Source organism: Polistes canadensis, unplaced genomic scaffold, assembly GCF_001313835.1.
Source record: "Polistes canadensis isolate GaletaPanama2010 unplaced genomic scaffold, ASM131383v1 scaffold_57, whole genome shotgun sequence".
Taxonomy (NCBI): domain Eukaryota; kingdom Metazoa; phylum Arthropoda; class Insecta; order Hymenoptera; family Vespidae; genus Polistes; species Polistes canadensis.
Genome location: NW_014569604.1, coordinates 186,444 through 199,911, shown reverse-complemented (window position 1 = coordinate 199,911; position 13,468 = coordinate 186,444). Strand labels below are relative to the sequence as shown.

The window sequence follows — 13,468 nt, the reverse complement described above, 5'->3', positions numbered from 1 at the left end:
ATAACAAATGTAACAAATTTTAATCGTATTATTTGATGTATTTTGTAGAAGAATTAGAACATGAACTTGTGAAAGAGGGTGAAAAACTTTCTGATATTTTATCGATGCCTGTCAAAGATGCTTTAGGAAGGGACGTTCACGTTGATTATGGCGAGGATATCGTCAATGTACGTGATATTTTGGATGCAACGATTGCTAGGAAAAATATTTTCAATGACAGCGTGGAATTGCAGAAATTAACTTTGAAACAAATTTCTTTGATACATACATACGAGAACGATGCAGAACAGGTAAACCATAATTAATAAAATAATTTCAATATAATTCCTATTTTGTAATTTCATTTATGGGAAGAATAATATTTCGTAGGCAGTTAAATGGTTAAACGATTTATTCAACGTTCTATTTCAAAATTTAATGGAAGTTGGTTGTAACACCAGTGAAATACAATCACAAAAGGAGCAACATCAATCCTTTCAGGCAACTGCTCAGGCAAGAGTTAGAAATAAATATAATTGATAAATTTGTTCGTTTAAACACAATTTTTCATTCGTATTTTTTACAGGGTACTTTTGAATACGGTTGTCAATTGATAAACGGTGCACGAGTGTTGAGATTGTCTTGCAGATTGCCATTGGACAACAACGTTAATTTGTTATCTAGATTACGTCAAACCTGGAAACAATTACGTTTAGCTGGTCAGGAACAATTAATTAGGCTACGAGTGTGCGCAGTTTTTCATAGAAGCGTCGAGGATGTATGTAAACAAATGATACAAAAAAACACATAAAATTTGGGTTATTGATAAATATTAATATTTTTTTTTTTTTTTTATGAAATTTTTAGCACTGTTCGAAATTGCGAGATTTGATCGACATAGTTGGATCTTTAAAACGTGCCAGAAAAAATGAAGATTTTGTTAGCGAGTGTCGTGCCAGAGCTGAGATAAGAGATATCTTGGGTGATCGGGAAAAACTTTTGTTGGATGTTGGTCGTATGGTCAGATTGGGACGTCTTTTGAGGACCAGATTGAAGGAACCTGTGTGCCATCAACGGCAAGTACGACAACGAATCGACGATTCGTCAAATTATTATTATTATTATTATTATTATTATTATTATTATTATTATTAACACTTTGATTGTCACGTCGAAATCAAATGTTTCGTTTTGGATACCTATAGAATAGTATTTTTATTATTCAAGAATCTTTCATTTTCTACGTGTTCCAATTAAAATTTATAATTGTTCAAAATGTATACTAATTGTTAATTTTCACATTCAACTATTATTACAATTGTCAAAAGTTCAAGGCATTATGATTACCAATGATCAACGTAACAGTTCTTAAAAAACAACAAACAATACAAGAACAAAAATATTTCGCAACGTTATCAATTGATATGTTGATGTCACTAGTCCAAAAAAAAAAAACAAAAAAAATAAAACAACAGAAAACGTAAACCCAAGGATCGTGCAATTGGGTTAATTCAATAAACCTGTGGGGGGGGTAGTAGTAGTAGTAGTAGTAGTAGTAGTATACTTCGTATTATTCTTACGCGACTTTTCGTAAATAAAACTTGAGTGGCCGAGGAAGATAAAATTGAATATAAATTGAAAGAGGCAAAGATGGTGCGGGGACGAAGTGGTTGGTCCAAGTTGGCGGTTAGCACCGTTTTTAAGAGAGACGGGTGTGTCAGTTTATGGCTGCTCGTCGAACGGATAGGCTACATCTTATGACCGGTTGTTCATGTGAGTTACATCAAACCTAACGAAAGATGTTTTTTTTTCCCCCCCCCCCTTTAATTCAGTTGGCTCACCCCTTTCTTTTATTCGTTATCGAATGTTTCATTCATTAATGTGAAATTCTATTAAAAATTTGTTATAGATATATTTAAATAATATTATTTATTAGCCTATTAAAAATTAGGATATGTTCGAATTGTTAGAAACGTGAAAGAGATTCGTGTGAATTAGATCGAACACGTGTATCAAACTAATTCAACTATCTTTTGATGTTTCTCATATATGTTCTTGGCTCGACGAATATGGGACAGTCGCGCATCGTTAACACATTTCAAGAACAGTATTCATAGAAATATATACACGTTCTATTTCACAGGACGGTCATGGTCAAAAAATAACTCAACCAGATAGTGGTCAGGAGTTTATTTTATCGTATTTTGTTTTAACACTTCTTCAATCGTATATATATATATATATATGATATTGTTTTACGAATTATTGTAGTCAAATATTTAGAATTACGTTCGTAAAGATCTCGTGCCGATTTATAAATATAATTTAAAATATTTCAATTAAAAAGTATATTTTTTCGTTAAAATTTCTTTAGAAAATCGTCACGAATTTGTATCGATGCAATCGTGTAGATAACAAAAATACATTTTCTTGCGTTTACATAAAATTGTCAGAAATTTTTCAATCGATTTTTCCCTCTATTAATTAACGATTCGAATGATTCTGATTATATATATATAAAAAAAAAACAAAAAGAAAATATTATACATTCATTTCAGATATTTTTCTATTGCGAATAGATTATTATTATTATTATAATATGATTGTGTGTATGATCGTTTAAAGTTTTGAAAATCTTATTGGCATTTTTCCACGAATCGAATGAACGATGGGGAAAACGATTGAAACCGTACGTTGACGTTTAAATCTTAAATATCATTTTATAATAATTTTTCCTAACGTTGGTAATATAAACGATAAATTTATGGCGTGTATAGATTAAAAATGGGCACACACGATTGAGATATACGTAGAATTGGTTGGTATTGCAGACGGTCGTATCTGTTCCCCCGAAATTAGAACTTCGTCCCACATTGGAATAACCATCTGGCCGAGGATGTGCCATCATGGCGGGCTGTCACTGTTGTCGTCGTTGTATTTCTTACGTAATCACTAAAATTTGACGTTTTATCCTAGTCGGTATTAGCGTATCTAAATATATCAATTGAAAACAGATTCGATAGGTTTGAAAGTTAGGAAGAGGTGATGATCGGAATTGTTTTCGCATTCATTTTCTTCAAACTTCAATTGGTTTTCTATTATTTATATTTAAACAATTTACATACGGATAATTATAGATCAATAGTTTTCCTATTTGTATACATTTATCGAATGATTGGATGTTAAAAAGGAATAAAAATAGATGAATAGATTTTGAATTTGATTGAAATTCATCTTTAAAAGGAAAACTCATTGATACGTTTTTTCCTATCATTATAATATAGAAATAATTTAATGTTAGAGTATTTTATTTGTGGTGTCCTATTTATATATCTATTTATCGACTCGTTGTTGAAAGATTACTCGAAACTATTTTTCTTTTCTTTTCTATTCTATCTTTTTTTTTTAAACGTAACTGAAAACAACATAAGACGCAGTCAAATCTTTTTATACCAAGCCAAAGTATTATAAACATGATATTTATCACTTTGTAGAATGTCCGAAGCCGAGGATGCTTCGGGCAAAGCAGTTAACTTAACAGCAGTCGAAGCAATTTCGGCTAAGTTGGCAGAAGTAACACGGTTAGCTGAAAAATTGGATGCAAAATTGTGCGAAGCTGGAGCAAGGACTCAACCTGTACCGATACCAACCTCGGCATTACCGATTTCATCAACTTTAACATCAACAACTACGACATTAGCACGTACCACGTCTCCAATTGTTTTAACTAAATCCAGTACAACCACTACGACAACTTCATCGATCATTACTGAACCCATCGGTGAAATAATTCCTACATTTGTTTCTACGAATGATTTTACTTCAACTTTGATCGGTGCAAACCCTGCCGCCGATGTGTCCAATTTAACTGTTTCTAATTTTGGATTATTATCATCGTCGTCGTCGTCGTCTGGAGCTATAGTCTCGCATGTTGAAGATACTAAAACTTCATCGGCAGTTTCGTCCATTCCTTCTGGTAGTTTTCCATCGACTATGGCTTCAAACATCTCGTCAATGATCACCGATGATACTATTGAAAAAAAACAAGATATCGTAAGTTGATAATTCAATTAAATGCACGAAGCTGGGATATAAGTATTGTTAAGTTACCATTTTATTTGTCGATTATTTGTTTTTTTTTTTTTTTTTTAGATAAATCAAATTTATCAGTATCTTTTTCGTTTCAATATTTCACATACATAAACAAAATCTTATTTATAATTTTATTCACGATTATAGATTATTTTTATGTACAATACTGATTAAAAAGTTACAGTAGGACGTAATATTTATACTTTTAAAAAATCATTAGATCATTTTGTTTGATTAAAAACAGCACGCGCGTCACGCGTGTTTCATCCCTGCGAATTTTAAAGGATATTTATTTAGGTCATTGAATTTGTTCGAATGGAAATTTGACATTATTTCGGATTTATTATTTGTGGAAATTTGTAAATGATATTATATCAAAATGGTAGCTTTATACTAAATGTCTCATTTTGTAATAATTAATTTCGAAAAATACTACATTATGTAATCTTGTTTTTTAGGAGGATGTTGAAAAATTTAACGAAGAGAACACGACCGAAGATGTCAATGTTGACGGTTACGTGACAGCTACGGAATGTTCGGTCACGCCTACGACAAGATCTAGAAGTGAATCTTTCGTGACAACTCCGGAATGCGAAGATCCTATAGTTTCATCAGTAATACCTATAACAACCTCTTCTACCACACCTTGGTAAAAATTAAAATTGATTTTTCATATCTATTCTATTCATGTAAAAATGAAAAATATATTCATCACCTTTTGGTGGTATTTTGCGTTGAAGAAAAAAAGTGAGACAAATATATAAGAATGTAGATATTTATTAAATACATAAATACATTACATATACATGATAAGATATTTATTAAATACATATGTTTGAGAGATAATTTAATTTAATTTATATATAATTTGAAAAATATAATATATTGTTTTAACTAATTTAGGTGGAAACCGGAAGAATCTATGAAAGAACAAGAAATAATAATACCAGTGGAAATAGAAAAATCTGATTTATCTTTGCAAAGTTCGAAAATTGAAGAAGAAAAAACAGGATTGGTACCTATAGGAAAAATCGTTACCATCGAAAAGAGTACGGAGGTAAGAGTTTAATCGCAGAAGAGTTTCTATTTTTAAATACTTTAAAAGTAGCAACAGAATAATATCTCGAGTTTATCGCAGGAAAAATCTGGAAAGATCGTAAAAGAGGTCACGGAAACGACTACTTTACGTGTCTCGCACGACACTCATTTAGGGGTGGCATCTTATAAAGTTACCTCAAACACCTTGGAAGATCATAGACAAAATGTTGATATTAAAAAGATGCAAGATTCGAATCATACTTTAATCGAAGATGAGAATACAAAATTAAATGGTATCGATCGAGATGATATCGATGTCACTTCTGTCAAAGGTACGTTGGATAATCTTTTTTTTTTATTAATAAGTTTTCATCATATTATATCAGTTTTATTTTCGAAAAGTAGTACGAGTCGATATATTTCTATAATAAAAAAAACAAAAAACAAAGCCCCAATGTGCAGTACAAATTTTTATGAATCTATTAAAAAAACAAAAAGTTTTATCATAAAATATTAATTGATCGATAATTAAACGAAAGAAGATGTATATTGTTGTTTAAAAGTATGGAATATAAGTTCAATGCATTGATATTAGTATTTTTTCTTTTTTTTTTTTCATTTTTATATAATTATTTTAACACTTCTGAGCAGTGATGATTTCGTGGATAAAATTTTGCTATAATATAAATAGAGTGCATTAGAGTATATATTAAAATAATTATTAATTAATCGAAGGAAGGGGTGGAATGTGTATTATTGTCTAAAAGCACTGTGTATATGTTGCACGCATGTGTGTAATGGGAATAATATTAGTAATAAATAGAATTTCATTATTTGGAAAGAGTCATATAAACAACATTGAATAAAAGAACTTTCATAGAGAACAATGAACCAGTCTAACGGTGGATTTCGAACAGCACGGTGCTTGCAAGGTATACATAGTGCTTTTAGACAATAATATACATTCCTTTCGATTAATTATAGATTAATTAAGATAAATTGACCATGGTATACTGTACTATATTTAATATTTTAGATTGTTTTAACATTTCTGATCAGTGATAACTTAAATGCAATTTAAGATTATATATTTTTGTTGTTGTATTTTATCGTTGTTTTTTTCTCGTTCATGTAATAATTGTTTAAAACAAAAGTATATTATTATTTAACTCTATTATATAATATAAAGTATAATTAGAAATGATATTCCGTGAGTAACATTTATCAATATTTTTGTTCAATCAAATCTCAAACGTATAACTTTTAAATAAATTAAGATAAAAATAATTAAAAAATAAATAGTTTAATATTTAATTTTTAATCGTATATATGTGTGTGTAATATGATTTTTAGATTTATCCGAGCAACCTAAAGAGGAATCGAAGAAAATTCCGTTTAATACAACAACGAAGAAGGAAACAACAACAATCGACGAAGAAAAATCGCAAATTATTAGCAAGGAAACGAAAAATATTTGTTCGATTATTAAAACATATACGAGACATCACGAGGATAGTGGTATCGAGATGTCACCAACGAAACGAGATAAAGATGATCTCGAGGGTGAAGAGTTTTTGGAAAATGCAAGGAAGGTGAGTCGTTCGATCGAGGATGTCGTTGTGAAAAACGTTGATAAAAATTCTTCGATCGATTGCTGCAGTTGTAGTTGCGCACACGAAGCTGCATGCTTCGCTGTTTACGACGTTACGACTTCCGGTATCTCCAAATTTGCCGAAATAACATCCGTTGCTTTGGCAAATGAGAATCGTCGTCGTCTGGCTTTAGCTAATCCAAGCTGATTAATCCGATTTGTGTGACAAGTTCTTTTTTTTTTTTTTTCTTTTTTTACATTTATTCTTAATCTAAATTTTAATTATTTACGGATGATACAAGATTTCGAAAAATTAAACGAAATAAAATAAATATTGTTTATATATATATATATCGACGATTTTGATTATTTAATTGATTATTAATATCATTTTAATATGCTCGTATCAATTTGATGATGATTTTTCTAAACGAAGTTACATGAATCGAAATACGATCCCACGTAATACAATATAATATATTATATCATACAAATTTAAAAAACAATTCTAATGGAAAAAGATTCATAGTTGGAATTTTGATTAAAATGACAGAATTCAAAACTTTATTGCATGAATTAATGATTACTTTTGTTGTTGTTGTAAATAAAAAGTATCGTATATTAAATATATACCCAAAGAAAATTTGTATTTGTTTCTGCACGGAGATATTTGCGATTTATTATTGCATGCGTATATATATATATATGATATATCGAAGGTAAGTAATGAATTTTAATTTTGATTATTATGGAATTAAATTGAAACAAAAGGGGTGCACGTTTTTTTCGTTTAACCCTTTCAAATTCACCGCCGTCGTAAGTCGTCGTATTTGTTCGGGTAATCTTCGATGATAATCGGCAACGATCGGTAGTGCTCGGTTCTTGACTGTAAGCTTTGAAGCCGTTCGAAAAGTTCGGATCTTTTAGTCTCGGTTCAGCTTGGCCTCCGTGCTAGATCTGTCGGTGACGTGACATGTTCGTGACATGTGTCACACGAGTGTTGTTAACATTGTCGACATTGTTGCTTGAACGTGGATCGATTTAGGTGATTTCTCGCTATTCCTTTTTTTGTTTTCTTTTTTTTTTTTTTTTCTTGCGTGCCATTGAATTCAAATATATAATTACTAACATTTAATATTAATTCAAAATTGGAAAAAATAGATTTTCTTGTTTTTTTAGATCATTTATATATCGAGAACGTTTTTATTAAATACATTAATAATTATAGAATATTTTTTAACGATAATTTCGAATGTGCGATTCTCGTTCGAATCGTTTGTTTTTTTTTTTTTTTAAAACTTTCCTATTTCGTTTTACATATTTTCATTGATTTTTTTTTCTCGTTGTTATATTTTTATAAGTTTAAATTTTGTTCATAGTCTATAACCGATTATATTCCTATCAGTAGTAGAAATTATTCGATCATTTATAAATATATACCGTTGCTGTCGTAATCAAGTTTTGATTCCGTATTATTTTTTTTTTCTTTTAAAATATACTATCTTTTAATCAAAGGTTGTACACCAATTTTTCTTTACATAATAAATTATAAATGAGACATAAGCGAGGGGGGATTATTGGATCCGATCATTATTCATTTTTAACATCGAAATTTATTTTACCGTTTAGTAGATGAAAAGTAAATTACAATCACGTAAGAGAATTATCATTGAATTTCCATAGGGGCCTAACTCAACGGTGTCACGTTAAAACAATAAGTCACGTGTCGACGGTGTTTTACCATCTCTCTCGTCATTTTTATCCAATGACTTAACTCTTACTACCGTCGTCGTTTTAACTTTGGCAAAAGAAGATACAAATAATTCATTTTATCTTATGACTAAACGCATAGTCAACAAATTACGCAAAACAAAAAACCCCGAGGCAGCCAAAATTTATATTATTTCCAACGGATTATTCAATCTCTTTCTTTTATTCGTTTTTTCGATAATAGTATCCCCCCACCCCCTCCTCCCGTCTCCCCATTTATTCGATAAATTTTCATATACATACGTGACAGTTGAATAATATAAATATAAACGATAAGAAAACGTAAGGAATAATAAAAGATCGGGGGAGGAAAATATGATCGTTAAAACCGACACATTATTACGATTTGCGATAGGTTGAACAACTTCTTATATACATATACATAATGAGACAGCGGGTCTTAATTAATCAGTGACGCCCCATGAATATTAATTATTAGATTACGTGCAATTACTTGTATGCATCCGACGTAACGTTCCGGTCGTTAAACAGAAGAACGTTCGTTAAAGCACATATCTTACGATAAATTCGCATAAGATTCTCGTACAGATCGTTCCCTTTTCAAAATATTTACAATTAATTATTATTTTCAACATTTTATATATATTATATATTATTTTAACTTTTTTTTTTTTTTTTCTTTTATTTTTTAAGAGATAAGAAAATATCAATGCGTACAACTATCGCGAATAGGAAGAATAATTTAATTTTTTTTTTTATACTTCAAGTTCCCCGATAGTCGTCGTCCGATTGGAGCTTTCGATGTGGTGTACTTCTTGTTCGGAGAACGCCACCAGTCAGTCCGGTTTTATCCTCCCATTCGTTCGTCCGTGTCGGTGACGTCACTATAGAAAGATATACCCATAATGTATAAACATAACGACGACGAGTCGTGGTCTGTCGTATGCCGAGCTTTTATCGATTTTATTCATTAATCTCATCCATTACACACACACACATACACAAGTATTACATCACGAGAAAAATTAACGAACATTAACGAGAAAAAACCTTGCCCCCTTTCCTAAAAATAAAGAATAGGAAGAAGAATAAACAACAATTCTAATCGAAAAACACAAATTAACGTGTAAAACTCGTGAGATTGGCTGAAAGTTGGAATAAGATTCGGTTATGTCTATTTTAAACGCTATGATTAAGGGATACACAGCATTCTATATTCTACACGAAGAAGAACATTCTTTCGTAGGCGATGAGAAGAGAACACACGTTTCTTACATACATACATACATACATAGTACGTGCTCGTGTGTATCAACTGCCCCTGCTTAGCCAGCCCTCCCCCCGCAGCCCGGAATTCGCGTGAACGCGACTTGGCCTAATGCCAAAATTAATGTTAATCGCTGGAACTAAGTCTAGGAGAACTTCATTTTGAATTTCGTCAAAGAAAATATATATATATGTATATATATATATATATGTATAATGAATTTTAACTTAAAGCTTTTACTATTCTCGATCCTGACATTTAAATAGTGCGGGCGTTAAAGTCTCCGGGAGAGATATCTAATCGTTAAATCGTAGGGATACACTTTCAGTACGTTTTCATACTTTCTTTTCGGAATTATAGTAATTGTTTCCTTATAGAATAATTTTTATTAAAATAATATATGGAAAATGTTGAATATAAAATTTACGTAGGGATAGAGAATAATAATAAAAGTATAGTAAATATCACGTGCGAATTAAATATACGAACCGTGAAAGAGATATACTTAAATGTGCATATTATATTCACACACAGAGAGAAAAAGAGATAGAGATAGAGATAAAGAGAGTGAGTTTGAGGACTCTGAGTGTGGTTTTGCTGGCATATAGCCTGATAGTTATCGTTCGTTCTTAACCTTAACCGTTAAAATTATTCAATGTCTTTTCCAATTAAAAGGATTAACCTAAATCGATGCCACGATTATTTTCTTTATATTTTTTTATATATATAAATGTGTGTTCTTTTTTTTTATTTTTTGTTCCTCACCCACATCGTGTGTCGATTAAATAAAAAACCAAAAACGAAATAAAAAAAAACAAAAAGGCGATAACAGGGAAAATGGTGGACGGACACGATTCGAGGGAAACTATGGACAAAAGTCCGGAAGGATCTGTTGAAGATTCGTTAATGATTCCTGAGGATAAAGAACATTCGCAGGAACAGAATTCTACTACTACCGGGAGTACACCTACTACTACCATAAGTACTATAGCTGTGCAAAGTGGAGAAACGCGTTTGGTTATCGCGTTGCTACAGGTAAGAGGATTATCATTTATTCTACGAAATGTGTGTGTGTGTGTGTGTGTGTGTCATTCGTTGATAATCAATTATTTTATACATTTATAACATAATAATTGATAATAATCAATCCCAAAAGTTTCTTGCTTCTTCTTTTTTTTTTTAAATTTTATTCCTAAAGAAACAATTCGGAAATAATTACGAAAATACTTGTATTATTAAATGATATAAATTAATGATTCCCGTGTTAAATTTAAGTATCGAAATGTTACATTTTCATTACGTTTAAACAAAACAATATATATTTCAACAATCGAGAGATTGAAACAAACTTTTTAAAATCGAATTAAATTGATAACAATCGGAATATTGTAATATATTTGCGAGTACAAAGCTAACGATTGACCGGTAACGTAAGTAACAGAACAAAAAAAAAACAGGTAACAAAGAGAAGATGATCGCAAGTCGAAAATATATTCTACGAGCGTGTTGAGAAAGATGAAAGGCGTTTGACGTGTAGACACGACGGTAACAGGAGGGAAAAAGGGGGATGATGGAAGAAGTAGGGGGAGGGGGTGGGGTGGGAGGAAACTCGCATCATGTAGACGCATACATTATGTACCTCTACGTAAGTAGGAGCTTTCGGTTATATACCGAAGTCCATAGTGGTTAGATATTTCGGGAGAATTGAGTTGAGTTGAGTTGAGTTGAGTTTGCGAAGAGAACGAAAAGAGAGAGAGAGAGAGAGAGAGAGAGAATAAGTCTATAGCTATTTCCGAGTCCTCTCGAAACCGTACAAACGTTTTAGGTATCCATCCCATCGAGCAAAACGAATTCGGCGAAACGTTCAACGAAGGATAAATTTAAACCGCGTTTCTCGTATGCGGCCACGGGTTACCTCTCCTTCTTGAAAGTTTTCTCATTCTACGGTGCCACATATAAGAAGAGGAACAAGAATAAGAATAAGAATAAAAAGAAGTAGAAGTAGAAGTAGAAGTAGAAGTAGAAGTAGAGGAGATGCGTTGGCTGGCTGGCTAGCTGGTGTGTGTATTTTTTTATTTATTTATTTATTTTAACAAAATTTTTGTTCTCTTTCAAAGGATTAGTTCGTTGCGGTCGGTAGACCGGTGAGAACGATTAATGAACCACCATTGGGTTACCCATAAAAAAAACAAAAAGAATAATCTGACACTTACCGCAGACTCGCAGACTCACACACACATATTCGCTTAAGGACTTTAATATTATCGAGAATCTAATATATATATATATATATATATATATATATGTGTATATATATACACGTAATAAGATACGTGTTTAATGTATTTAAAAGAAAATATTAAAAATCTGATATAATTTTAGCACACAAGTACACAAATAAGAAGAATATAATACAATATTATTTATTTTGTTGTTGTTAAATTAACATAGTATTACGTCTATTCAGTGCATCTCTCTCTCTCTTACTCACTACTCATTCTTCTTCCTTATTTCCTCTCTTACAAAATTTCAACCTTGGTATAAATTTCTCGTAAAACGATACACTTTTGTATCTCGTATTCTTAACGATCATATACACCCTTTTTTTTTTTTTTACATCTCCCTATCTCTCTCTTTATATTATACGTATAGATAAATGAGTGAGGGAGTTTAAGAGTATAAATATATGTATGTATGTGTCTGTGTCTGTGTGTACGGAACCACGTTCCGTGAAAGACGACAGATTTGTGTGCAGAGAGAAAACGACAGAACGGTTCACGTGTAACAGGTCGAAAGAGGAGGAGTAGGAGGAGGAGGAGAAGGAGGAGGATGATTCCCCACCCTTCCTCCCACCCTTCAACCCTTCCTCTTTTTCTTTCTTTTTTTCTTATTCTGTCAGGGAGATCTCCTGCACGTTCTCATGTAATCTAACAAACCGGTATTATACGAGCTGTGTCGGGCGTGATCCTTCCACACAACGCCAATGTTTCCCCCCTTCCCCCTTTCCCCTTTTCCCCCTTATCGTATCTACGACCTTACGACACTGACTCCCGCCTACCCAAGAAGAAGAAGAAGAAGAATAAAAAGAAGGAATGAAATAGTATAGGAAATAAGAAAAAAATTAAGACAAAAAAATTGAACGAAAAATATGTGTATATAAAAAATGCAAAAAAAAAGAAAAGAAAAGGAAATGCAGTATTCGTTAAAAGACACGAAAGAGAGGGGAGGGGGGTACGTAGTGTGCGTAGGTGATACTTACCTGTTTACTTTCGAAGTATCATTTTTCTATATTAATCACGTTATCATTATTATTATTATTTGATTTTTGTTATTTAGTTGTTTTATTTTTCTGGGCATAAAAACTAAAAAAAAAAAGAAATTAAAATCATTCAAAGGCGCGATAAGATTTTGGTATCTCGTAAATGTTACGACGAGAAGCAATTGATTCGATCGGTAATGAAGATAAGATAAGGAAATGTTTTTTTTTTTTATATAGAATAAACGAAGACAAGTATTGTTTTATTGCGCGATTGCGATATTTAATTTTAAATAATGGGGGACGAATTAAAAAGACTTCTTATGTACATATGGTTGTCAGGTAATAGTAAAATGTATATACACGTTAACATTAAATAGATATTGTTTAATTAAATCGTAAGAAGAGAAAAATAAGAAACGGGAAATAATTATATAAATATATATGGTTTGTATTTTATAGAAAGCGTATATAAAATAATTTAAATATAATTATTACAAAAATAGTATTTTAT

General features: G+C 31.2%; 1 protein-coding gene across 5 annotated transcripts in view; it reads left to right on the top strand.

Moving 5' to 3' along the window:
• The first annotated feature begins 1,700 nt into the window (after positions 1–1,700).
• LOC106785786 overlaps positions 1,701–13,468 on the top strand; it is a 42,874-nt gene continuing 31,106 nt past the window's right edge. The window contains exons 1-7 of one of the 5 annotated variants that reach the window (XM_014746510.1): positions 1,701–1,752; positions 3,474–4,032; positions 4,530–4,720; positions 4,975–5,128; positions 5,210–5,441; positions 6,463–6,701; positions 10,521–10,733. In XM_014746510.1, coding sequence (XP_014601996.1) covers positions 3,475–4,032; positions 4,530–4,720; positions 4,975–5,128; positions 5,210–5,441; positions 6,463–6,701; positions 10,521–10,733 — 1,587 coding nt within the window. In that variant the 5' untranslated portion in view covers positions 1,701–1,752; position 3,474. Of the gene's footprint in view, positions 1,753–3,473; positions 4,033–4,529; positions 4,721–4,974; positions 5,129–5,209; positions 5,442–6,462; positions 6,702–7,624; positions 7,746–10,520; positions 10,734–13,468 lie in introns of those variants that run through there. The other 4 variants (XM_014746511.1, XM_014746514.1, XM_014746513.1 and 1 more) reach the window with 4 other exon arrangements.